The sequence below is a fragment of the Schistocerca nitens genome, chromosome 7 (assembly GCF_023898315.1).
Source record: "Schistocerca nitens isolate TAMUIC-IGC-003100 chromosome 7, iqSchNite1.1, whole genome shotgun sequence".
NCBI lineage: Eukaryota > Metazoa > Arthropoda > Insecta > Orthoptera > Acrididae > Schistocerca > Schistocerca nitens.
Window position 1 is genome coordinate 190,460,486 of NC_064620.1, and position 27,416 is coordinate 190,487,901.

General features: G+C 43.6%; 1 protein-coding gene across 1 annotated transcript in view; it reads left to right on the plus strand.

The window, feature by feature from the left end:
* Positions 1–27,416, plus strand: part of LOC126195061 (thyrostimulin beta-5 subunit) — a 141,754-nt gene that overhangs the window by 45,337 nt on the left and 69,001 nt on the right. Inside the window, exon 2 of the mRNA XM_049933508.1 lies at positions 1,962–2,178. Within this exon, the coding sequence (XP_049789465.1) occupies positions 1,963–2,178 (216 nt within the window). The 5' untranslated portion in view covers position 1,962. The remainder of the gene's footprint in view (positions 1–1,961; positions 2,179–27,416) is intronic.

Here is a 27,416-nt window from a genome sequence, read left to right on the forward strand (position 1 = left end):
TTCCCCCATCTGCTCCTATTCCTCGAACATATCCGCATCCTCTACACCTCCCGCCGCCTTGAACCCCCTCACCCCCTGGTTGCTCCTCTCCTCTCTCATCCCCGCCCCCTGCCACGTCTTCACTGTTGTGTCCCCCCTACCCTCCATCTCTACACCCTACATGTCCTTTACCAAGGTGGCTTCCATCAACTCCCCCTCCCGGATGATGCCCTCTCTCCCTCCATTTATCCCTCCTATCAACTCTGATCCTCACTCCCCCTCCTTTCCTCCGTCCTTTTCCTGGGCTCACTCTCCCCCCGCTTCCATCCTCTTTCTTCCCCACCTCCCCTCTCTTTGCCCCCTTCTCTCCCCCAAGTCCTTTTACATTTCCCTCCTCTGCCTCCTCTCATTCCCTCTCGCATCTGCCCTTCTCCCCCTTTATTAGTCCTCTCCCTCCTTGGTTCCCCCCCCTTTTTCCGTTTTTTTCCTTCCTCCCTCCTTGTTCTTCCCCCTCCTCCAGATCCCCCTCCCTCATCAGCCTTTGGCTCGGGAGTGCCATCTTTGTGCCGCCACTTTCGTGCAATGTTCTACAGTGAGTGTTCTACAGTGCATGTTTTACAGTGAGTGTTCCGTGTTGTGTTTTTTGAGAAGTGTTGCGACCGGCCATCATACTGTCGCTGGGTGTGCCTTTTATCTCTTGCGAACAGAAACCAGACTGTCACCATGTTTTTTTAATTGTGTGTGTACTATATTACTTGTGTGATTCCTGTGTCTTTTATTAACGTTGCCAACCCCTTTTGCTTTCTGTTTTAACTTTCCGCATTTTTCCGCCATTTTTCACTTGACGTCACCGTTTTATCGCCTGTTTTTCTTGTTTCTTTTCTTCTTCCGTTCTTTAAAATAAAAGTCTGTAGGCTGTAGAGCAGCGTACTAAGCTGCTGCCAGCCCGCCCCCCTTCGGGGGGAATTGAAAATCAATAAAGGAAAAAACAAAAGAAAAAAAAGCTCAGCCTGCCAGTCTAACCGTGCGTACGTCTCAGGACATATCACCCCGCATTAGACAGCGTATTGACTTTCGTGTTTTCTTTACGAGGGCGCGTGGTTGTCTTGCTTGGTTTTCGTAACTCTGTTGTCCGTTCTTGTTGTTGTCATAAGGTCCTTCGTTGGTCATGTCCGTCCTCTCCCGCCGCGTTTCCGTCACTACAACGCTACGACTGTTCCGGTCGCCGTTACAACAGTGCATTGGTGAGAAGGAGGCCAATAAAGGGCCTGCAACCAACATATCTACGTGCTAGACACAATCGACCTACACACTGGGTTATGGCCTGGGATACCACTTTGTATGACAGTAGGAGCACTGCCATAGTTATCACACGTGACTGAGAGTTTATACGTCAACATGTTAGTTCGACCTGTTGTTCTTCCAACCTTGACCAGTATTGTAGAGAGTATTTTCCAACAGGACAACGCTCACCCACATACCGCTATTTGTCGACATACTGTTACCCTAGCCTGCTCCATTACCAGATCTGTCTCTAATCGAGCACATATGGGACGTCATCGGGCGATAACTCCAGCGTCATCCACAACCAGCATTAACCGTTCCTGTACTGATCGACCAAGTGCAACAAGCATGGAACTCCGTCCTACAAACTGACATCCGGCACCTATACAACACAATGCATGCACATTTGCATGCTTGCATTCATATTTTTGGCGGTTACACCGGTTATTAATGCGCCAGCATTTCACATTTTTCAGTGGCTTATCTCCCGCTTACATTAGCCCGTGATCACGTAATGTTAATCACTTAAAAATGTTACCTAGTATTCCAAATGTTTCATTCCTCTACATTAATTACGTTTTGGTGTTGCGATTTCTTTTCCGTCACTGTACTTTCAGTGTTATGTAATGCATTTCGTAGCTAGCTAGACGGTATGATCAGCTACTACAGCGGTGTGGGCCCCGTGTTGGATGTTGCAGGATGGCCCACTGCCGACTGATGTACGTGTGCTCGGCGCTGCTCGCCGCCGCTGCCGCCGCCGCCGCGGTGGCCGACGCCGCCATGGACCCGGCGTCGACGCTGGAGTGTCACCGCCGCCTCTACACGTACAAGGTCACCAAGACAGACGCCGACGGGCGCGCCTGCTGGGACGTCATCAACGTCATGTCGTGCTGGGGGCGCTGCGACTCCAACGAGGTCTGCACTGCCCTGACTCAAAACAGATACTGCCCAAAACGTTTGCAAGTCGCAGCTCAGATTGCGATTCGCAACAGTGCCTCTTGTAGAAAAGTGATTTAATTCCTAAATGCGTCTATTTACCAGGCACATTTATTGAAATAGGGGTAGGGTCTTTGATTAGTAATCAAAACACACTCGGTCCCGGTCGGAAGACACGGAATAATACGCCACCCCTCATTCAGCCCACCGTCTTGTCAAAGAGGGCGGGGAGAAGACAAAGCTTCAGGGCACTCTCATGCCCTTTGGATGGGAAACTGCCCCTTAATGTGGAAGAATCAGGCATGACTTTTTTTTTTTTTTTTTGGTCATCAGTCTATTGACTGGTTTGATGCGGCCCGCCACGAATTCCTTTCCTGTGCTGACCTCTTCATCTCAGAGTAGCACTTGCTACCTACGTTCTCAATTATTTGCTTGACGTATTCCAATATCTGTCTTCCTCTACAGTTTTTGCCCTCTACAGCTCCCTCTAGTACCATGGAAGTCATTCCCTCATGTCTTAGCAGATGTCCTATCATTCTGTCCCTTCTCCTTATCAGTGTTTTCCATACATTCCTTTCCTCTCCGATTCTGCGTAGAACCTCCTCATTCCTTACCTTATCAGTCCACCTAATTTGCAACATTCGTCTATAGCACCACATCTCAAATGCTTCGATTCTTTTCTGTTCCGGTTTTCCCAGAGTCCATGTTTCACTACCATACAATGCTGTACTCCAGACGTACATCCTCAGAAATTTCTTTCTCAAATTAAGGCCGGTATTTGATATTAGTAGACTTCTCTTGGCCAGAAATGCCTTTTTTGCCATAGCGAGTCTGCTTTTGATGTTCTCCTTGCTCCATCCGTCATTGGTTTTTTACTGCCTAGGTAGCAGAATTCCTTAAATTCATTGACTTCGTGACCATCAATCCTGATGTTAAGTTTCTCGCTGTTCTCATTTCTACTACTTCTCATTACCTTCGTCTTTCTCCGATTTACTCTCAAACCATACTGTGTACTTATTAGACTGTTCTTTCCGTTCAGCAGATCATTTAATTCTTCTTCACTTTCACTCAGGATAGCAATGTCATCAGCGAATCGTATCATTGATATCCTTTCACCTTGTATTTTAATTCCACTCCTGAACCTTTCTTTTATTTCCATCATTGCTTCCTCGATGTACAGATTGAAGAGTAGGGGCGAAAGGCTACAGCCTTGTCTTACACCCTTCTTAATACGAGCACTTCGTTCTTGATCGTCCACTCTTATTATTCCCTCTTGGTGGTTGTACATATTCTATATGACCCGACTCTCCCTATAGCTTACCCCTACTTTTTTCAGAATCTCGAACAGCTTGCACCATTTTATATTGTCGAACGCTTTTTCCACGTCGACAAATCCTATGAAAGGGTCTTGATTTTTCTTTAGCCTTGCTTCCATTATTAGCCGTAACGTCAGAATTGCCTCTCTCGTCCCTTTACTTTTCCTAAAGCCAAACTGATCGGGGTCAGGGATTTTCTCTGCCTCGTGATGACTGGGTGTTGTGTGATGTCCTTAGGTTAGTTAGGTTTAAGTAGTTCTAAGTTCTAGGGGACTGATGACCATAGATGTTAAGTCCCATAGTGCTCAGAGCCATTTGAATCATTTGAACCAAACAGATCGTCACCTAGTGCATTCTCAATTTTCTTCTCCATTCTTCTGTATATTATTCTTGTAAGCAGCTTCGATGCATGAGCTGTTAAGCTGATAGTGCGATAATTCTCGCACTTGTCAGCTCTTGCCGTCTTCGGAATTGTGTGGATGATGCTTTTCCGAAAGTCAGATGGTATGTCGCCAGACTCATATATTCTACACACCAACGTGAATGGTCGTTTTGTTGCCACTTCCCCCAATGATTTCAGAAATTCTGATGGAATGTTATCTATCCCTTCTGCCTTATTTGACCGTAAGTTCTCCAAAGCTCTTTTAAATTCCGATTCTAATACTGGATCCCCTATCTCTTCTAAATCGACTCCTGTTTCTTCTTTTATTACATCAGACAAATCTTCACCCTCATAGAGGCTTTCAATGTATTCTTTCCACCTATCTGCTCTCTCCTCTGCATTTAACAGTGGAATTCCCGTTGCACTCTTAATGTTACCACCGTTGCTTTTAATGTCACCAAAGGTTGTTTTGACTTTCCTGTATGCTGAGTCTGTCCTTCCGACAATCATAACTTTTTCGATGTCTTCACATTTTCCTGCAGCCATTTCGTCTTAGCTTCCCTGCACTTCCTATTTATTTCATTCCTCAGCGACTTGTATTTCTGTATTCCTGATTTTCCCGGAACGTGTTTGTACTTCCTCCATCCATCAATCAACTGAAGTATTTCTTCTGTTACCCATGGTTTCTTCGCAGCTACCTTCTTTGTACCTATGTTTTCCTTCGCAACTTCTGTGATGGCCCTTTTTAGAGATGTCCATTCCTCTTCAACTGTACTGCCTACTGCGCTATTCCTTATTGCTGTATCTATAGCGTTAGAGAACTTCAAACGTATCTCGTCATTCCTTAGTAATTCCGTATCCCATTTATTTGCGTATTGATTCTTCCTGACTAATGTCTTGAACTTCAGCCTACTCTTCATCACTACTATATTGTGATCTGCGTCTATATCTGCTCCTGGGTACGCCTTACAATCCAGTATCTGATTTCGGAATCTCTGTCTGACCATGATGTAATCTAATTGAAATCTTCCCGTATCTCCCGGCCTTTTCCAAGTATACCTCCTCCTCTTGTGATTCTTGAACAGGGTATTCGCTATTACTAGCTGAAACTTGTTACAGAACTCATTTAGTCTTTCTCCTCTTTCATTCCTTGTCCCAAGCCCATATTCTCCTGTAACCTTTTCTTCTACTCCTTCCCCTACAACTGCATTCCAGTCGCCCATGACTATTAGATTTTCGTCCCCCTTTACATACTGCATTACCCTTTCAATATCCTCATACACTTTCTCTATCTGTTCATCTTCAGCTTGCGACGTCGGCATGTATACCTGAACTATCGTTGTCGGTGTTGGTCTGCTGTCGATTCTGATTAGAACAACCCGGTCACTGAACTGTTCACAGTAACACACCCTCTGCCCTACCTTCCTATTCATAACGAACCCTACACCTGTTATACCATTTTCTGCTGCTGTTGATATTACCCGATACTCATCTGACCAGAAATCCTTGTCTTCCTTCCACTTCACTTCACTGACCCCTACTATGTCTAGATTGAGCCTTTGCATTTCCCTTTTCAGATTTTGTAGTTTCCCTACCACGTTCAAGCTTCTGAGATTCCACGCCCCGACTCGTAGAACGTTATCCTTTCGTTGATGGCACTTCTTCAATTACAGGCCACATGTCCTGTGGATACACGTTACGTGTCTTTAATGCAGTGGTTTCCATTGCCTTCTGCATCCTCATGTCGTTGATCATTGCTGATTCTTCCGTCTTTAGGGGCAATTTCCCACCCCTAGGACAAGAGAGTGCCCTGAACCTCTATCCGCGCCTCCACCCTCTTTGACAAGGCCGTTGGCAGAATGAGGCTGACTTCTTATGCAGGAAGTCTTCGGCCGCCGATGCTGATTATTTATCAAAATTTAGGCAGTGGCGGGGATCGAACCCGGGACCGAAGACGTTTTTATTATGAATCAAAGACGCTAGACCACGGGTCAAACCTAATGATCGACGTATGAGGACGCTAAAGACAATGGAACTACATTAATGACACAAAATGTGTATCCACAGCACATGTGGCCTGTAACTGAAAAAGTGTCGTGATGATCTCTCGATTGACAAAAGATTCCGAAATAGACCCCCATTCTCGTCCTTGGGGTGGGACTGCCAAGGGGGAAGTGATTCGAGAAAATGACGGAATAACCAACTAATGGATAACGTTCTATGAATCGGGGCGTGGAATGTCAGAAGTTTAAACGTGTTTGGGAAGCTATAAAGACTGAAAAGGGAAAGGCACAAACCCACTCTAGATATAAGGCCGAGAGTTAGGGGGGGGGGGGGAGGGTCAGTGTAGGGAAATGGAAAGAGACTAGGATATCTGGTCACAAGAATACTGGGTAATATCAACAGCAGCAGAAAATAGTATAACGGGAGTAGGATTAGTTATGAATAAAAAATGGCTCAAATGGCTCTGAGCACTATGGGACTTAACTTCTAAGGTCATCAGTACCCTAGAAGTTAGAAATACTTAAACCTAACTGACCTAAGGACGTCACACACATCCATGCCCGAGGCACGATTCGAACCTGCGACCGTAGCGGTCGCTCGGTTCCAGACTGTAGCGCCTAGAACTGCTCGGCCACCCCTGCCGGCTAGTTATGAATAGGAGAGTGAGTTAATGTGGACACTTCAGTGATAAGGTGGTTCTCATCAGAATCGACAGCAAACCAACACCGACAATGGTAGTTAAGGTAGACATGCCGCCGTCGGAAGCCGAAAATGAAAGATAGAGAAAGGATATGATGATACTGTACTGGTAATTCAGTACGAAAAGGGAGATGAAAATATAATGGTCATTGGCGATCGGAATGCGGTTGTAGGGGAAGCTGTCGAAGTATGCGTTACGGGAGAGTATGGGTTTCATAGCAGGAATGAGTGAGAAGAAACATTAATTGTCCAGGATGTTTCAACATTAATTGTGTTCGCAAATAAATTTCAGCTAGTAATAGCGAATACTCTGTTCAAGAATCTGTAATCCCTGACACAGTACTCTTTAAAGACTGTGCTATGGTAAGTGGGCGGGATTCACCTTATGAGAAAGGATTTTCGCATAGATATGGACCGTGTGTACCTGAATGGTGGCAAATCAGACTTACATCCACTCTCTAATAACAATGATCCGTCAAGTAAGTTCTAAATGCAATCACATGTCAGGATGGATCAAAAGCAAACCGGAATATGCTACCAATGTGACAATAATACGGTCGTCAGCCTAATTAGTCATTAACTGAGTTTCTTCCCTGTACAAGTTGGTATATATTCATGCAAAACAACAAGTTGTAACACTGCATAATATAGTTGAATTTTAGAACCAGAAAATCTATTGAACTGATAGTTTCACGTTCTGTGCTGATATGGAAAATCAAGAATACATAACACTACACTATAATGTTTACTACAAAACTTTATACTGTCTGTTAATGTTATTAAAATCGGGCATAGGTTACCCTAGAAATTGTGCTTTCATGCCACATACAAAATGTCAATTTTGATAAAGATAAAACATAAATTTTGACTTTTATATTGACTTTAACTTTTGCTGGGGCAAACCGATTTAGAACACTTCAGAATTCAAATGAATGAAGGGAGGACACTGAAAATGATATGATCGCTGTTTTTTTAAAAAATGATTACTGAATTTATTATTTATTCAAGATTTCCAGTATATAAGTTAGTACTCTTTTCATCTGATTTACTGCTCATTTAAATGCCTTTAAATCTGTCTCGAAATGATAAACTTCATTACTATATCAATACTAAAGTTATCTTTCGACTTCGTTAGGCCTTCGTTATTCATTTAGTGGTTCATTAACAAAACATTTCTTTAAAAACCATTCTAATATAGCTAGTTCTGCAAATAATTATTATTAACACAATTTTTAATTTATATTTCGGGACACTTGGATTGCACAACGTTTGGAAAGGACCCTGTCTAGGTTAGTTGTGAGGATAATTGAATGATGGAAAAGTTCTGGTAAAATTTAGGTTGTTATTGCACCAAACAAACACAGTTCACTCTCTGATCCATACGAATACAGTACTAAAAGTTTCAACCTGTTAGTATCGATGCGGCGGTTGGCGGGCGGCAAGATGTCGAGGCACAGAGCACACGTACAATCACAGCTATGGCTCTTGACGTATCGGCACTTTATTTCTTCTTAGCGTAGCAATACTTTTCCATTTAGTGCCTATGGAATTTTGCTATGCTGTGTGGGCGTTGGAACGGCATACCCGAGGCTCAGTGAAGCTATGTCTTCCAGGAGAGCCTCCTCGCTCCAGAAGGTGTTGCTCAAACCAGTGCCAAACTCCAACTACTACTGAGCCCGTTGTGCCGTGCAGTGCCCGCGCGCATTTTCCTGCGCTCTCCTGCCATCCACCTTTTACCGCTCCCTGACAGACCGGGTATTCACCCGATGTTTTGCATTCTACATATCCTAACACATTGCCTACGTATGAACCAGATGCACAGTTACAATTTTAAACTCCTTACAACAGTTTCAACATTTGTTACATTTCAATTCTATTACAATATTACTTGACATTTGACATAAACATTAATAATCACATTGAAACTTATTTACAGTTTTCTTAACATAATGGCATGAAACAAAAAGAAATGAAATCAGAACATCAATTACACAAGTTTATCGTAAAATCAGATGAAGAGAATTACTTATGTGTACAATAGTACAGAGTCGTTGTTGTTACAGATCACAAGAGGAGGAGAATGCTTTGAAAAGGCCGGGAGGTACGGGAAGGTTTCGGTTAAATGCATCACGGTCAGGCAGAGATTCCGAAATCAGGTATTGGATTTTAAGGCGTACCCAAGTACAGATAGAGACTCAGATCACAATAAAGAGGAATACGAAGTTTAAGAGAATACACAGGAAGAACCAATGCGGAGAGAATGGGTATACGGAAGCGCTAAGGAATGAAGTACTACGTGTCAACTTACTGAGGCCGACGGGCGCTGATAACCTCGTTTTTGTGCACCCTAAAACACTAATCATCATTCATCTGAGGCCGCGCGGGATGAGCAGAGCGGTCTAGGGCGCTGCAGTCATGGACTGTGCGGGTGGTCCCGGCGGAGGTTCGAGTCCTCCCTCGGGCATGGGTGTGTGTGTGTTATTCCTTACGATAATTTAGGTTAAGTAGTGTGTAAACTTATGGAATGATGACCTTAGCAGTTAAGTCCCATAAGATTTCACACACATTTCAACATTTCATCTTACTGAGGCTATAGATACTGCAAAAAGGAATAGCTCAGCAGACAGTTCAGTTGAAGAGGGATGGGCATCTCTGGGAAGGGTAATCGCAGGAAGTGGAAAGAAAATCGTCGGTGCAAAGAGGGTACCTGGTAAGAAGCCATGGGTAACAGAAGAAATACTTTAGTTGATCGATGAAAGAAGGAAATTCTGGAATACAGAAATACAAGTCACTTAGATATGAAATCAATGACAAGTATAGGAAAGCTAAGGTGAAATGTCTCCATGAAAAGTGTGAAGAAATCGAAAAAGAAATGATTGTTGGAAGGACTGACTCAGCATATAGAAAAGTCAAAAGAACCTTCGCTGAAACTAAAAGCAAGGACGGTAACTTCAAGAGTGCAATGGGAATACCACTGTTAAATACAGAGGAAAGAGCGAATAAGTGGAAAGATTACAGTGAAGGCCTCCGGGTAAGGGAGGGCTTGTCTGATGATGTGATGAAGAACAAACAGGAGTCGATACAGAAGAGATAGGGGATCTAGTATTATAGTCATAATTTAAAAGAGCTCTGTAAGAGTTAAAATCAAATAAAGCAGAAGGGAAAGATAACATACAATCAGAATTTCTAAAATCATTGATGGAAGTGGCAACAAAACGACTGTTTACGTCGGTGTGTAGAACGTATGAATCTGGCGATATACCACCTGACTCTCGGAGGAAAAATCATCCACATAAATGTGGAAAAGTGCGAGAACTGTCGCACAATAAGCTTAACAGTTCATGCTTCGAAGTTGTTGACAAGAATAATATACAGAAGAATGGAAAAGAAAACTGAGGATCTGTTAGATGACGATCAGTTTGGCTCTAGGGAAGATAAAGGCAGCAGATAGGTTCACTCTGGCGTTGCGGTTGCTAAAAGCAGCAAGACTAAAGAAAAATCAAGACGCTTCCAAAGAATTTGAGACCAAGAAAAAGCGTTCGGCAATGTAAAATGGTGAAAGATGTTCGAAATTCTGAGAAAAATAGAGGTAAACTGTAAGGAACGGCGGGTAATATATTATGTGTACAAGAGCCAAGAGGGAATAATACGAGGGGAAGACCAAGTACGAAGTGTCGAAATTAAAAGGGTGTAAGACAGGGATGTAGTCTTTCTCTCCTAGTGTTTCATCTGCACACCAAAGAAGTAATGACGGAAACAGAAGACAGGTTCTAAAGGGGAATTAAAATTCAAGGTGAAAGGATATCAATGATAAGATTTGCTGATCACGTTGCTATCCTCAGTGAAAATGAAGAAGAATTACAGGATCTGATGAATGGAATGCAGAGTGTAATGAGTAAAAGATACCGACTGAGAAGAGGGACTAACGTAATGAGAAGTAGCAGAAATGAGAACTGTGAGAAACTAAACATCATAAGTGGCGATCACGAAGCAGATGAAGTTAAAGAATTCGCTACTTTGGCAGCAAAATAACCCATGACGGACGGAGCAACGAGGACATGAAAAGCAGACTTGCACTGGAAAAAGTGGTAATCCCCGCTAACGGTAGTCCACTAGTATCAAATAAAGACCTTAATCTGGGAAAGAAATTTCTGAGAATGTACTTTTGGAGCACAGTATTGTACGGAAGTTAAATATGGACTGTGGGAAAAGAAGAGACTCGAAGCATTTTAAATGTGGCGCTACAGAAGACTGTTGAAAATTAAGTGGACTGATAAGTAAGGAATGAGGTTCTCCTGAGAATCGGCGAGGAAAGAAATATATGTAAAACCCTAACAAGAAACAGCGACAGGATGGTAGGACATCTGCTAAAACATCAAGGAATAACTTCCATGTTACTGGAGGGAGGTGTAGGAAGGGAAAACTGTAGAGGAGAACACATCTTGTAATACACCCAGCAAGGATTGAGAACATAGGTTGCAAGTGCTACTCTGAGATGAAGAAGTTGGCGCAGGAGAGGCATTCGTGGCAGCGGGCGGGTCGCATCAGGCCAGTCAGAAGACTGATGACTAACAAAAAAAAAAGAGGAAAGGGAAGGCACTTCTGTAATATAGTACTGTAGCAACAGTAGGAGCCTAAGAGACGAAGTAGAACCACGAAGCTAGAAGAAAGAATTATTTTTGTTAATATTTGCCATTTTATTGACAGAAATCACTGACAGACTTTTAACTGTAAAGTTTGTTTCAGTCAACGCTCGTATAAATAATTTTTAAAGGCTACATGTGTTTCGTCTACTAAAAATGGTGCCTGAGTAAAGAAAGAGTGAAGTCGAATGATATAGTTTGCTAAAGTGGTGCGCAAGTAAAAAAGAGAGTAAAGTCGAATGGAATGGTTGGCTGGAAGATCCCGCAGGTCTGATTCAACTACCTAATTGGAAAAGTTTTTCCTATCCTTCGCCCACAGCGGCACGGTTCCTTAACGGAGTCTGAGAGTTGTGTGTTTAAGTGTGTCTGAGAAGAGTAGGTGATTGTAATGGGGTATGTATGTGGTGTAGTGTCATGTTTGTGATGGATGATGATGAGAGAAGGGAGTGACGGACGGATCGCACGCAAAATGGTACATTGCCTCATTTCATGAGACGCTACGTGGAGGTTTGGAATTTAATTCAGGACATCGGTCCAGACTCTGGTGATCCGGCGATCTGAACCACCATCCTCCCTGCTAATGTAAAGGCAAGGCTGCCAACAGCACACAGCGTACCCAGATGGTTACTCAACAAGTTCGGTAGTCTGACGCAAACAGTTATATCCATCGAGGCAATACCGTTGGGTTGTAGTGCAGGTAGAAAGGCGTTTGCGTGAACTGTCCTGTGAGGACAGACAGAGTACAGTTTGCGGCTTCGCCACACTACGTCACAGCTTCCGTGTCTGACTCTTCCCTGATACATTGATATTCTCGGAAAACTGTCACAGTCGCTTCTTGACGCGTAACCTGTCGTGTTTGCTTAATGACAATCACAATAAACGCTACAGTGACTACGGACTTTCAGCGTATAGAAACTGACATGAATAAGAACGCTGAATGATCAACGCACACTCCGAATTGCACGATAGAGAAAGACGCGTCAGACTGCCGCTATGGCTTGAGACCACGTAGTCCTCTACCCCTTGCCACTGCACATAATCCTACAACATTTATTCCTATGGGAACACCAGTAGAGTCTTTGTCAGCATAGCATAGATTTCTTTGCTGACGGGCGCTCAATACAAGCTAAAACTCAACTTGTCCATGAGTCTCCTTCTAGAGTCCTCTGGTAGCAGCCTGAATGAAATGTTGAAACTTAGAATGCTTCGACACAATCATCAGCAAAGAAATATTATACATCTTTAACATATTGCAGCGTGTCAGCAACTGTGAAATGTACAGCAAATAAACAATTTTTTCAGCCTTCAGTTGCAAGGTAATTTTACTCGTTTACCTAGGTTTCGATTCCAGTAATGGAATCTTCTTCAGAACAAAAAATTAAATTATTTTGTGAGCCAAACACTGGCCATGTCACAGATTAAAAATTGAAACAATAAAGACGCATAATCATAAGGTTTTTCAAGCCGCTTTCGTGTGGTCCTGATTTCTGGCCGGCGTAGCTCCGTCTACGTTCGCCTTAATGGTTTTAATTGTGACTGACATAATCTTATGATTATGCGTCTTTATTGTTTCAATTTTTAATCTGTGACATGGCCAGTGTTTGGCTCACAAAATAATTTAATTTTTTGTTCTGAAGAAGATTCCATTACTGGAATCGAAACCTAGGTAAACGAGTAAAATTACCTTGCAACTGAAGGCTGAAAAAATTGTTTATTTGCAAAGAAATATTATACTCATGCTCCATTGTGGCCATCGGTTAGTCGAAAGTGGGATATCCCTAAAAAACTTGTGAGCATTGACCAAAATAAATTTCACAGTTAAAAATTATTTTTAAGTCAGAACGACGTACTTTCTTGACATATTCCATTTTTCAGTCATAAACTACGTCCTCTAATGAGTTCATTCAATTATCAAAGAGTGATTCAAGTATTCTGCACAATATCCATGTATGTCTGTTGTAATTTTTTTTTCGACTCTCACAGAGTCATCGTCAGATAAAAGAGGCACTGCAGAATGCACTTCGTTTCAGAGAATAGTACTACATGAGATATGCACGTATGTCATATTGTACAAATATCTCAAACGAACTGCATTTCGCACTGAGCTCCATGATAAAATTGTAGGAATCGATGGCAATATTCAGAAGATTGTTGTGTCATCAAGTCAGACTATTACCCATTGGTCTCACGGTAAGTTCAGGCCATAAAGTTCTGCAGCTATTGGAATAGACGCAGAGACCACCAACACTAGTGAACAGCAAGAGTTTCTGCAACAAGTAGTACTTCTCTCATGTCGGCGACTTGCAAAATTTATATTATGTGAACGTGCATCCTTCATTTGAGGGGGTGAGTTATCCAGGTCTGTTCGCAAGTATTCTTTCATTCAGTTCGACTTAATGAACGTGCATAACATTTAACATTTTTACCATTTTCAAGCTAATTAATGAACGTAATATCCCAGAAATAATTGTCTATAATTACATCTACGTGATTACTCTGCTATTCACAATAAATTGGCTGGCAGAGAGTTCAATGAACCATCTTCAAACTGTCTCTCTACCGTTCCACTCTCAAACAGCGCGCGGGAAAAACAAGCACTTAAATTTTTCTGTGCGAGCACTGATTTCTCCTATTTTATCGTGATGATCATTTCTTCCTATGTGGATGGGTGCCAACAGAATGTTTTCGCAATCGGAGGAGAAAACTGGTGATTGGAATTTCATGAGAAAACCCCATCGCAACAAAAAACGCCTTTGTTTTAATGATTGCCGCTCCATTTCATGTATCATGTCTGTGGCACTATCTGCCCTATTTCGCGAGAATACAAAACAAGCTGCCCTTCTTTGAACTTTTTCGATGTTATCCGTCAGTATCACCTGATGTGGATCCCACACAACACAGCAGTACTCCAGAATAGGGCGGACAAGCGTGGTGTAAGCAGTCTCTTTAGTACACATGTTGCACCTTCTAAGTGTTCTACCAATGAATCGCAGTCTGTGGTTGGCTCTACCCACAACATTATCTATGTGATCGTTCCAATTAAAGGTATTTGTAATTGTAATCCCTAAGTATTTAGAGGAATTTATAGCCTTCAGGTCTGCGTGACTTACCGCGTAATCGAAATTTAGCGGATTCCTTTTAGTATTCAGATGAATAACACACACTATTCTTTATTCAGGGCCAATTGCCACTTTTCACACCATACCGATATCTAAATCATTTTGCAATTCGTTTTGGTCATCTAATGACTTTACAAGACGGTAAATGACAGTATCATTTGCAAACAATCTATGAGGGCTACTCAGATTGTCTCCTATGCCGTTAATATAGATCAGGAACAATAGAGGGCCTGTAACACTTCCATGGGGGTTGCTGGATATTACTTTTGTTGTACTCGATGACTTTTGTCTATTACTACGAACTGTGACCTTTCTGACGAATCCAGTCACACGACTGAGGCGATATTCTGTAGGTATGCAGTTTGGTTAGAAGACGCTTGTGGGGAGCGGTGTCGAAAGCCTTCTGGAAATCTAAAAATATGGAATCAATTTGACATCCTCTGTCGATAGCACTCATTATTTCATGAGTATAAAGAGCTCGTTGTGTTTCGCAAGAACGATATTTTCTGAATCTGCGCTGACTATGTGACAATAAATCGTTTTCTTCGAAGTAATTTATAATCTTCCAACACAGTATATGTTCCAAAACCCTACTGGAAATTGACGTTAGTGATATGGGCCTGTAATTCAGCGGATTATTCCTGTTGTCCTTCTTGGGTATTGGTGTGACTTCAGCGATTTTTCAGTCTTAAGTGCGGATCTTTCTGTGAGAGAGCTTTCTGTGAGATTGCTAAATATGGAGCTAATGTATCAGCACACTCTGAAAGGAATCTGTTACAATCTGGACCGGGGGCCTTGCCTTTAGTAAGTGACTTAAGCTGTTTTGCTGCACTGATAATATCTGCTTCTATGTTTCTAATCTTGGCAGTTGTTCTTAGTTAGAATTCAGGGATATTTACTTCGTCTTCCTCGGTGAAAGGGTTTCGGAAAACCGTGTTTAATAATTCTGTTTTAGTGGAACTGTCATCAGTGACTTCACTTCGCTATCGCGCAGTGAGGGTATTGTTGCGTCTTGCCACTGGTATGCTTTACGTATAGCCAGAATGTCTTTGGGTTTTCTGAAAGATGTCGACACAGAGTTTCGTTGTGGAAATTACTACAAGCATCTCGCATTTGAGTACGCGCTAACCTCAGCAAAACTTTGCCAATCTGGGGGATTTCGCGTTCTTTTGAATTTGGCGTGCTTTTTTCGTTGCCACTGCAACAGCGATCTGACCCGTTTTATGTACCATGGGGGATCAGTACCATCACTTATTAATTTATATGGTATATATCTCTCAACGCTTTCATGATCAGAACGGAAGGGGTGGAGACTGCCTGTTAAAAAAGCGTTAAGAGTATTTTTTTAACTAGATGTACTTCTCTTTTCTTTTTGATGGTTGTAGGCGTTACGGTACCCAGCCTAGCAGCAACTGCCTTGTGGTCGCCAATCCCTGTATCCGTCATGATACTCCCCATATGTCCAAGATTATATTTTGCTAAGAGGTCAAGTATCCTTTCACAACGCTTTATGCTTCGAGTGGGTTCATGAAATGATTGTTCAAAATAATTTTCTGAGAAAGCATTCAGTACAATTTGGGACGACGTCTTATACCTGCCGCCGGCTTTAAATGCATAATTTTTCCAGCATATCGAGGGTAGATTGAAGTCACCACCGACTATAATTCTAAGATTGGGGTACCTATTTGAAATGAGACTCAAGGTTTCTTGAGTCTGTTCAGCAACTTTATCTTTTGAGTCAGGGATCGGTAAAACGATCGAATTATTAGTTTAGTCAGATTGTCAAGTATAATCTCTATCCACACTACTTCGCAGGAACTATCTACTTCAATTTCACTACAAGGTAAACTATTTCTGACAGCTATAAATACTCTATCACCAACTGTATTTAACCTATCGTTTCTGAACACTGTTAGGTTGTTTGAAAAAATTTCGGCTGAACTTATTTCCGGCTTTAGCCAGCTTTCCATACCTATAAGTATTTGAGCTTCAGTGCTTTCTATTAGGGATTGGGGCTCTGGCTCTTTCCCAACACAGCTACGACAACTTAGAACTACAATACCTATCGTTTCTACAACTACCTTATTGAGTTTTACCTGCCCCCTCTTAGACGGATGCCCCCTCTTAGACGGACGCCCTTTCTGTGGTTTCCTGAGACCCTTCTACACAGCCCCGGCTATCCGTGTAGCCAATTTCTGTGTGTAGTGGACTCCTGAGCTATTAAGAGGAACCCGGAAACCCAACACCCGATCGCTCAAGTCAAGGAATCTGCAGCCTACACGGTCACAGAACCACCTGAGCCTCTGATTCAGACCCTCCACTCGGTTCTGCACCAAAGGACCACAGTCGGTTCCATCGACGATGATGCAGTTGGTGAACTCCACCTTAATCTCGCAAGCAAGACTGGCAGTCTTTACTATTTCCGCTAGCCACCAGAACCCAGAGAGAATCTCCTCCGATCCAAAGGGACACACGTCATTGGTACCGACATGAGACACCACCTGCAGTTGGCTGCACCCTGTACTGTTCATGGCATCAGGAAGTACCCTTTCCACATCCAGAATGACTGCCCCCGTTATGCACACGGATTGCACATTGGCTTCCTTCCCCTCCTTGGCAGCCATGTTCCTGAGGAACCCCATTACGCGCCTAACGTTGGAGCTCCCAAGTACCAGCAAACCCAGCCTTTGTGAATGCCCAGACCTTGCGGGCCGAGAAGCTTCCTCTGGAACAGGGTGGACGACTGCATCCAGCTTAGAGACTACACGACTGACGAGAGTAGAAATCGACATCGCTCTTTATGGTGCAACGCTATTGTCGAAATACTAATAGGAAGTGGAAGAAGGTAAATTTTTTCCGTGCTGTTGAAGAGTTGATTACTAATACAGCACAGCTTGAAATCGAAGTAATACATCTTACTAGCTACGGAACGGTAGAAAGAAAAATTAATACATAGCGGCCCTTTACGCCGACCGGTGTGGCCGTGCGGTTGTAGGTGCTACATCCTGGAGCCGAGCGACCGCTACGGTCGCAGGTTCGAATCCTGCCTCGGGCATGGATGTGTGTGATGTCCTTAGGTTAGTTACGTTTAATTAGTTCTAAGTTCTAGGCGACTGATGACCTCAGAAGTTAAGTCGCATAGTGCTCAGTGCCATTTTTGGCCTTTTACATTGTACTTTTTTAGGCCACAAGTCTTACAGCATAGAAGAAGAGCATTCACTTGAACCCGAAACTGTTATTCAAAATCTGAATCCTGTCATCGATTATCCTGTAGACAGGCATGTCTCTAGTGATTTATTTTTCTCTTATCGTGAATAACGCATTAAAGAGGTTGGAAAGAGACAGTACTTCTTATCCTAGGAAAAATCCTAGTCTCAGACATCCTCCGCCATATATTTTTTCACCCGACGGCAAGCCTTTCACAGTGCTTTAGGCTCTTTTAGGAAGACAAATTCGTCGAGTAAAATATGGTCTCTTTACGAAAATGGACATTTTGTTTTGGATGTTCCTTGGGTGGTCGCAAGTGCAAATGTGGTCTGCTCTCCACCGGTGAAATGGTTAACATCAGTGTTAGGCCTTATACTGAAGTGACAAAAGTCATGGGATACTTGCTACGTCGTATCGGACGTCCTTTCGTTTCGCCTCTCGACCTCTCGATTACATTCCATAAATGTTAGAGGGATTCGTGTTGGGTGATCTGGGCAGTCAAATTATTCACTCGAATTGTCAAAACAACTGCGATAAACTGTGGCCCAGTGACAAGGCGCATTGTCATCCACAAAAATTCCATCGTTGTTTGGGAACATGAAGTCCATGAATAGCTGCAAATGGTCGTCAAGTAGTCGAACATAACCATTTCCAGTCAACGATCGGTTCAGTTGGACCGGAGGACCCAGTCCATTCCACGTAAATACAGCCCACTCCATTGTGGAGCCACCATCACCTTGCACAGTGCCTTGTTGACAAAGTGGGTGCATGGCTTCGTTGGGTCTATGTCACACACGAACCCTACCAGCAGCTCTTACCAACTAAAATCGGGACTCACCTGAAAAGGCCACGGTTTTCCAGTAGTCTAGTGTCCAACTAATATGCTGACGAACCCTGAAACTGCGCTGCAGGTGATGTCGTAATGTTAGCAAAGTCACTCCCGTCGCTCGTCTGCCACCATAACCCTTTATACCCAAATTTTGCCGCATTTTCCTAACAGATACGTTCGTCTTACGTCTCAATTGATTCCTGCGGTTACTTCAAGCAGTGTTGCTTGTCTGTTAGCACTGACAACTCTACGCAAACGCCGCTGTTCTCGGTCGTTAAGTAAAGGCGCTGATGACCACGCTGTTTAGCGCCCGAAAACCTCAAACCACACACACACAAGTAAAGGCCACCCTCCATTGCGTTATCCATGGTAAGAGGTAATAACTGAAATTTGGTATTCTCGATACACTCTTGACATTGTGGTGTGTGTGTGTGTGTGTGTGTGTGTGTGTACTCCTAATGGACCAAACTGTTGAGTTCATCGGTCCCTAAACTTACACACTACTTAAACTACTTTGGCTAACTTATGCTAAGAACAATGCCCGAGGGAGGACTCGAACCTCCGGCGGGAGGGGCCTCGCAACCCTTGACATGGAGCCTCAAACCGCGCGGCCACTCCGCGCGGCTACACTGTGGATCTCGGAATATCGAATTCTCTAACGATTTCCCAAATAGAGTGCCCCATGCATCTGGCTCCAACTACCATTGCACTTTAAAAGTCTGTTAACTCTCGTTGTGGGGTTATAATCACGTCGGAAATCTTTTGAAATGACTCACCTGCGTGCAAATGACAGCTCCGCCAATGGACTTCCCATTTATACCTTGTGTACTCGATACTATCGCCACCTGTGTGTGGGCACGTTGCTACACCATGCCTTTTGTCACCTCAGTGTAATATAATACACTATTGTTTAGGGATTCTCAGGGACCTTCATAACTCTTAGAGAATAATAATAACGAAGTGTCTCTTATATAATGTGCGATGCTGCGCATGGAAATTGTGTAGATAATAAGGAGTCCATTTTTTAAACAATTCGGAAAATGTGGTCTTAGGGAAACGGAAATATTGTGATAAGCCTTTCGGCTGTGTTTTCATCAGCCTCGCAGCGATAATGTCATTTCCGTCTCACTCCATTTTAATTGCTTGGCGAAAAGTAACGCCAGTGCTTTTTGTTGCAAAATACAAAAAAAGTTGTGCGAGATCTGCGTGGACAGCATCGCTTGGCTTTTGTGAAATCGCGTCATGTGGAGAATGAAGCAGCCCTCACTTGTCAAAACACGTAATTAACCGCGTGGCTGTGGGGAGCGGGGCCGCGCACTGAATGCAATTAACTTCCACAGCAGACCGCGCTACTCTCTAGCCGCTCTCGGCAATGTGTTGGAGTCGCTCTGACCTCTACAGAACGTGGGGGCTTTTGTTTGTCGCACAAAGTTTTCTAACAAGTCTAGCGCCAAGCTTCATGTCATTTATCCTGTCAGTCGAATGCTTCGTACTATTGTTACTAAACACGGTTTTTCGAAAGGCCTTCACTATAAAAGACGAAGTAAATATTACAGAAATCTAATGTAGGACAACTGCCAACATAAATAAGTTACACGTAGATAACCACGTTGTAGCAAAACAGTTTAAATCACTTAATAAGTGTAAAGTTTCGGGTCCAGATAACATACCAGTCAGGTTCCTTTCAGCGTAGGCTATGCTGATAGAATAGGTCCATACTTATCGATGTTGTACAAACGCTCGCTCGAGGAAGAATTCGTACCTAAAACTGTAAGGCTGCACACGTCCTATAAATAGCCAAGAAAGGAATAGTAGTAATCCACAAAATCACAGACTCATATCACTGACGTCGATTTGCATCAGGATTCTGAAACATATACTGTGTTCGAACATGATGAATTACCCCGAAGGAAACGATTTATTGACAAATACCATGGATTCAGAAAATATCGTTCTTGTGAAACACAAATAGCTCTTTATTCTCACGAACTAATGAGTGCTATTGACAGAGGACGTTAAATTGATTCCGTATTTTTACATTTTCAGAAGGCTTGTGACGCAGTTCCTCACAAGCGACTTCTAATCGAACTGCTTCACTATGGAGTATCGCATCGGTTGTGCGACTGAATTCGTGAGTTCCTGTCAGGAAGTTCGCAGTTCGGGGTAATTGGTGGAAACTTATCGAGTAAAACAGAAATGATATCTGGCGTTCCCCAACGAAGTGTTAAGGCCTTCTCCTGTTCCCGATCTGCATAAACGCCGTATGAGACGACCTGAGCAGCCCTCGTAGATTGTTTGCAGATGATAATGTCATTTACTGTCTTGTAAAGTTATCAGATGATTAAAACCAATGGGCAACTGATTTAGACAAGTTATGGTGCAAAAAGTGGCTATTGACGCTAAATAATGAAAAGTGTGAACTCATCCACATGAGTACTAAAAGAAATTCGCTAAATTTCTTTTACAAGATAAATCACACAAATCTAAAGGCTGTAAATTTAAATAAATACTTAGGGATCACAGTTACGAATTACAATAAATTGGAGGAATCACATAAACATCACTTCCGCCCTCTTTATTGTTCGTGAAAACCACACATTGCATGTTGCACCACCGTACAGCGAGACCTTCAGAGGTGGTGGTGCAGATTGCTGTACACACCAGTACCTCTAATACCCAGTAGCACGTCCGCTTGCATTGATGCATGCCTGTATTCGTCGTGCCATACTCCCCACAAGTTCATCAAGGCACTGTTGGTCCAGATCGTCCCACTCCTCGACGGCCATCTGGCATAGATCCCCCACAGTGGTTGGTGGATCACGTCGTTCATAAACAACCCTTTCCAATCAATCGTAGCCAAGTTAGATAGGGTTCATGTCTGGAGAACATGTTGGCCACTCAAGTCGAGCGATGTCATTATCCTGAAGGGAGTCATTCACAAGATGTGCACGATGGGAGCTCGAATTGTCGTCCATGAAGACGAATGCCTCACCAGTATGCTGCCGATGTGGTTGCACTACCGTTCGGAGGATGGCATTCACGTATCATACTGCCGTCACGGCGCCTTCCATGACCACCAGCGGCGTACGTCGGCCCCACATAATGCCACCCTAAAACAGCAGGGAACCTCCACCTTGCTGCACTCGCTGGACAGTGTGTCTAAGGTGTTCAGCCTGACCGGGTTGCCTCTAAACGCGTCTCCGAAGGCATATGCGACACTCATCGGTGAAGAGAACATGATGCCAATCCAGAGCGGTCCATTCGGCTTGTTGTTGGGCCCATCTGTGCTGCGCTGCATGGTGTCGTGCTTTCAAAGACCCATCTTGCCATGGACGTCGGGAGTGAAGTTGACATCTGCAGCCTATTGCGTACAGTGTGAGTCGTAACAAGACGTCCTGTGGCTGCACGAAAAGCGTTATTCAACATTGTGGCGTTGCTGTCAGGGTTCCTCCGAGCCATAATCCATGGGTAACGGTCGTCCACTGCAGTAGTAGCCCTTGGGCGGCGTAAGCGAGGCATGTCATCGACAGTTCCTGTCTCTCTGTATCTCCTCCACGTCTGAACAACATCCTTTGTTTCATTTTGAGACGCCTGGTCGTTTCTTTTCTTGAGAGCCCTTCTTGGCACACAGTAACAATGCGGACGCAATCGAACAGCGGTATTGACCGTCTAGGCATGGTTGAGCTAAGGCGACACGAGACGTGTACCTCCTTCCTGGTGGAATGACTGGAACTGATCGCCTGTCGGACCCCCTCCGTCTAATAGGCGCTGCTCATGCATGGTTGTTTACATCTTTGGGCGGGTTTAGTGACAACTTTGAACAGTCAAAACGACCGTGTCTGTGATACAATATCCACAGTCAACGTCTATCTTCAGGAGTTCTGGGAACCGGAGTGATGCAAAACTTTTTTTGATTTGTGCAATAGCAATCCACGCCACAAGGCCCTTAGTTGGCGCTGTATGTCTTGTGCGAATGCAGTCATTGTGATGCCGCTCCCCCTGTCCGCGACGAACCAAAATGCGGCCATTATTTTCAAACAAACATAACCTGGATTTGTCCTAAAACACTATCTGGTGTCATTGCTGCCACCAGTCTGTGGAGAAATGGACAACAAGCACGTAACCCATGCCGTAATAAACGGCTACGGACTGTCACGACTGACAGTGTACGATGTGCTCCACTGTTGCGCCAGAGCCGAGGAGGACACAGATCTGTCCTACCCATCTCTCGTGTTCTACGGCCTTCAAATGGCTCCAAGCCCTATGGGACTTAACATTTTAGGTCATCAGTCCCCTTAGTTCTAAGTAAACCTAACTAAGCCGGCCGGGGTGGCCGAGCGGTTCTAGGCTCTTCAGTCTGGAACCGCACGACCGCTACGGTTGCAGGTTCGAATACTGCCTCGGGCATGGATGTGTGTGATGTCCTTAGGTTAGTTAGGTATAAGTAGTTCTAAGTTCCAGGGGACTGATGACCTCAGATGTTAAGTCCCATAGTGCTCAGAGCCATTTGAACAATTTTTGAAATCTAAGTAACCTAAGGACATCACACACATCCATGCCCGAGGCAGGATTCGATCCTGCGACCGTAGCAGCCGCGTGGTTCCCGACTGAAGCACCTAGAACCGCTCGGCATACACCCGTTGCACTACCGAAACACTTTATCCACACGAGCAGCAATTTCCCAGATGATACATCACATTTTCTGATGACAATAATGTGCCCTCTTTCAAGATCACTGATTTGTCGGTAAGGTTCGCTCATACGTCTGCGAGGCATCCTGCACGTCTTCTGAAGTCACACTGATCCATTACATGCGGTTTACAGCGACAACGAGAACCGCAAGCACATTTTAACGTGGTGTTTCGCCACGATATCGATGTTGACCTTAAACCCGTTGGCTGACATGGTTCAAACACTAATCATTTCTACAGGATATACTAACGTATATGTCCTGTGAATAAGAACGTGTTCTCTTTTTTCTGAACATAAGTGTATACAACAGACATCTGCGTTCCAACGGTCGCTACGCAGCGCGTGGGCGCCCTCACGATCGAAATGTATTCCGTTGCTGCCAATTACGATACCTGCTTCGAAGCGACAGCAACGCTCCCAGAAACCCATTGCCCTTAAAAAGAGGCGTGTTCTAGAGACGAGGGCCATAAAACAAGGCGTTATTTCAGCGTGCTCGGCGCCGCAGTACGCCACGCAACGGCAGAAATACGACAGGTTTATGGATGCGACAGCACGGCAGGTAGCACTCACATGGAGCGAGGGCGGCCTTTGGAAATGTGAGGTGATGCTCGAATGCGTTGTTTGTATTCTAGAGAGATAGCAAATACTTAAACAAGCAATCAAATACTTATTTAGCGCATTAGGTCCACTGAAATTCAGGGGAAAAACGTCCCGTTTTTACTCTCATGTAGCCTCCATGCAAGCAGTTAGCAACATGGACACCACGTTTAACATTATTCTTATTTGGAACTAGAGCAAAAAAAGTGCCACTTTTATTACTATTTATTACTGAAACACTATAGAACGCGAGAAATGAATTAGTTTTTAAAGTAAAGAAATTAAATAACAAGATGGCCAGCAAATTATGAAGTGAAACATAAGCAGAAAACTCCCGCGAAATATTTCACTGTTATGAAGAGACCATTCAGATTGTATAAATTCTTAAAATGCCAGATGGCAGTGGCAATACGCTATAGGCATCGGGTAAGTTTTTTCCGCTTAGAAAACGAAACAGGTTTGATTATATTCTCGTTTCATTCAACTAGCATATTGCGAGGAGTTTCAAAAGATTGCTTAATACACCGTAAAAGGTCAGGTAATACATACAACAGGCAACACATATTAGAAAAAGAACTGATGTGCTTTCAAAGGTCTTAAGTGAAGTAGTATTCAAGGATGTGGTAAAAGTAACACATTTTTATAATGTCATATATACTTACAATTTAATGAGATGATTCGATACAACTGAAAGGAATTTGAAGAATTGTGTGTTTACCATCAGCTGTACAAGCTTACTATTTATTTTCTACCGCTTTCGCTCGTACCAATCATCTTAGGTCACCAAGAATAAACGACCAATTCAACACAGGTTAAAACAAATAAGTTTCCAAGTTGACCATGGAAAATATGTCGAAATACTTAAGAGCTATACATTAGATGGATACGGAACTTACCTTTCCATAGCATAAACTGAAAATCAGCAGTTATAAAACAGATCATGATTTCGCTACCAGTATGCAACTGACTTCAGTATGATTAAACAGAACGTTCATTAGAGTAGTAACATGAGGACGTACTCTGTTGATACGAGTACAACAAAGAACTGATGATTATATGAGAAACTAAGTACCTTACAACGCGAAGATTTTCTTTTAGTAACAGATTTGTGTTGCATATAAAGATACATGGTAACAATTATTGAACTATAAGAAAAAACCGTAAATTAGTTATAAACTACGGCGAGCGCACACTTTATTCAACATGTAAACACCATTACAGATATTCGGATTTCGATTATGACATGTTCGATATGCCTGCCTTCACTGGCGATGATGTGGCGCAAAAGAAAAGCGAAATTCTACATGACCTGCTGAAGTGTCGGAACGTCCATGCTGTTGATGACCTCCTGAGTGGCTGTTTTCAGCTCAGCAATGGTTTTGGGGTTGTTGCTGTACACCTTGTCTTTAATATAACCTCACAAAAAGAAGTCGCATGTGTTCATATCCGGAGAATATGGCGGCCAATCGAGGCCCAAGCCAGTGGCCTCTGGGTACCCCAGAGCCAGAATACGGTCCTGAAAGTGCTCCTACAGGACAACACTCTCATGTTTAGATGGAGCCGAGCTCCATCTTAAGCCTCATATAGCCGAAATCGGAGTCACTTTGGATAATGAGGATGAAATCATCTTTCAAAACCTTCACGTACCATTCGGTAGTCACCATACCATCAAGGAATATCGCACCGATTATTCCGAGACTGGACGTAGGACACCACACCGTCTCCCGTTGAGGGTGCAGAGACTTCTCGATCGCTAAATGCCGATTCTCAGCCCCCATACGCGCCAATTTAGCTTATTGACGAACCCATCAAATGAAAGTGGGCTTCGTCGCTAAAGCAAACCAGATATGCGCATACTAATTCCCGTCATACCACTCGGCCAGCCGTGCTGTTTTGAACGTCCTAACGCAAACCGAGCGGAGTTATGACGATCTTTTTCACATAATTCAATAATTGTCACCACGTGTATATTGTCAACCATCAATAAAATGCTGATCTCGAAGGTGTGTTCTTTGAAAGAATATGCACTGAAGAGCCAAAGAAACTGGTACACCTGCCTAATATCGTGCAGGGCCGCCACGAGAACGCTAAAGTGCCGCAGCACGAAGTGGCATGGACTCCACTAATGTCTGAAGTAGTGCTGACGAGAACTGACACTATGAATCTTGCAGGGCTCTCCACAAATCCGTAAGAGTACGAGGGCACGTTGAAAGGGATCCCAGGTATGCGCAATAATGTTCATGTGTGGGGAGTTCGGTAGCCAGCGGAAGTGTTTAATCTCAGAAGAGTATTCCTGGAGACACTCTGTAGCAATTCTGGATGTGTGGGATGTCTTATTGTTATGCTGGAATTACCGAAGTGCGTCGGAATGCACAATGGACATGAATGGATGCACGTGATCAGTTAGAATGCTTGTGTACGTGTCACCTATCAGAGTCGTATCTAGACGTATCAGGAGTCGCATATGACTCCAACTGCACACGCCCCACACCATTACAGACCCTCCATCATGAAGTTGGCTCCGTATCCGTACACGTCGATCCGCTCGATGCAATTTCAAACGAGACGCCTCCGGCCAGGCAACATGTTTCCACTCATCAATAGTCCAATGACAGTGTTGACAGGTCCATGCGCGACTGCCGGGTGATGTGGCCGAGCGGTTCTAGACGCTTCAGTCCGGAACCACGCTACTGCTACGGTCGCAGGTTCGAATCCCACCTCGGGCTTGGATGTCCGTGACGTCCTTGGGTTAGTTAGGTTTAAGTAGTTCTAAGTCTAGGGGACTGATGACCTCAGATGTTAAGTCCCATAGTGCTTAGAGCCATTTAAACCATTTGAACAATGCGCGACGTAAAGCTTTCATCAGGCATCAAGGGTACGGGAGTGGGTCTTCGACTCCGAAAGCCCATATCGATTATGTTCCATTGAATGGTTCGCACGCTGACACTTGTTGATGGTTCGGCGCTGAAATCTGCAGCAATTTGCGAAGGGTTGCACTTCTGTCGCGTTAACCGATTCTCTTCAGTCGTCGTTGGTCCCGTACTTGCAGCATCTTTTTCCGGCCGCAGCGATCTCGGACATTTGAAGTTTTACCGGATTCCTGATATTCATGGTACACTCGTTAAATGGACGTAAGGTAAAATCCCCACTTCACCGCTATCTCGAAGATGCTGTGACTCATCGCTCATGCCCAGACTACAACACCAATTTCAGACTCACTTAAATCTTGATAACCTGTTATTCTAGAAGCAGTAACCGATCTAACAACTGCTCCAGGCAGCGCCGTATTCTGCCTGTTTACATGTTTTTGTATTTGAATACGCAAGACTACACCAGTTTCTTTAGCGCTTCATTGTAATATTTGCATTGCTTCTATTATGACACAATATGAAGAGATATAGTAGCCATAAAAAACAGTATCGGTCGCTAGGCAGTTGTATCATACTATTTTTACACCGCAGTACTGTGCTAAAGAGCACCATTTAGAACAAAATATGTGTGGCAGCACAACTTCTACACCTGGAGACGATGTGCGAACGAGTTTGAAACCGGTAGCTTAATGAAAAATGCAGTGCATTACAAGGACCGAGATAATTTTTTTTCGTTGTAGAGGCCGTTTGCAAGATTTGCTACCTTCATCGTTTCTTCAATCATGACTCTTAGTAGGTTCGAGTGTGATTGATCGCCCGTGGTCCTATTGTTGAAAGCGTGTAATTTTATAAAAACGTC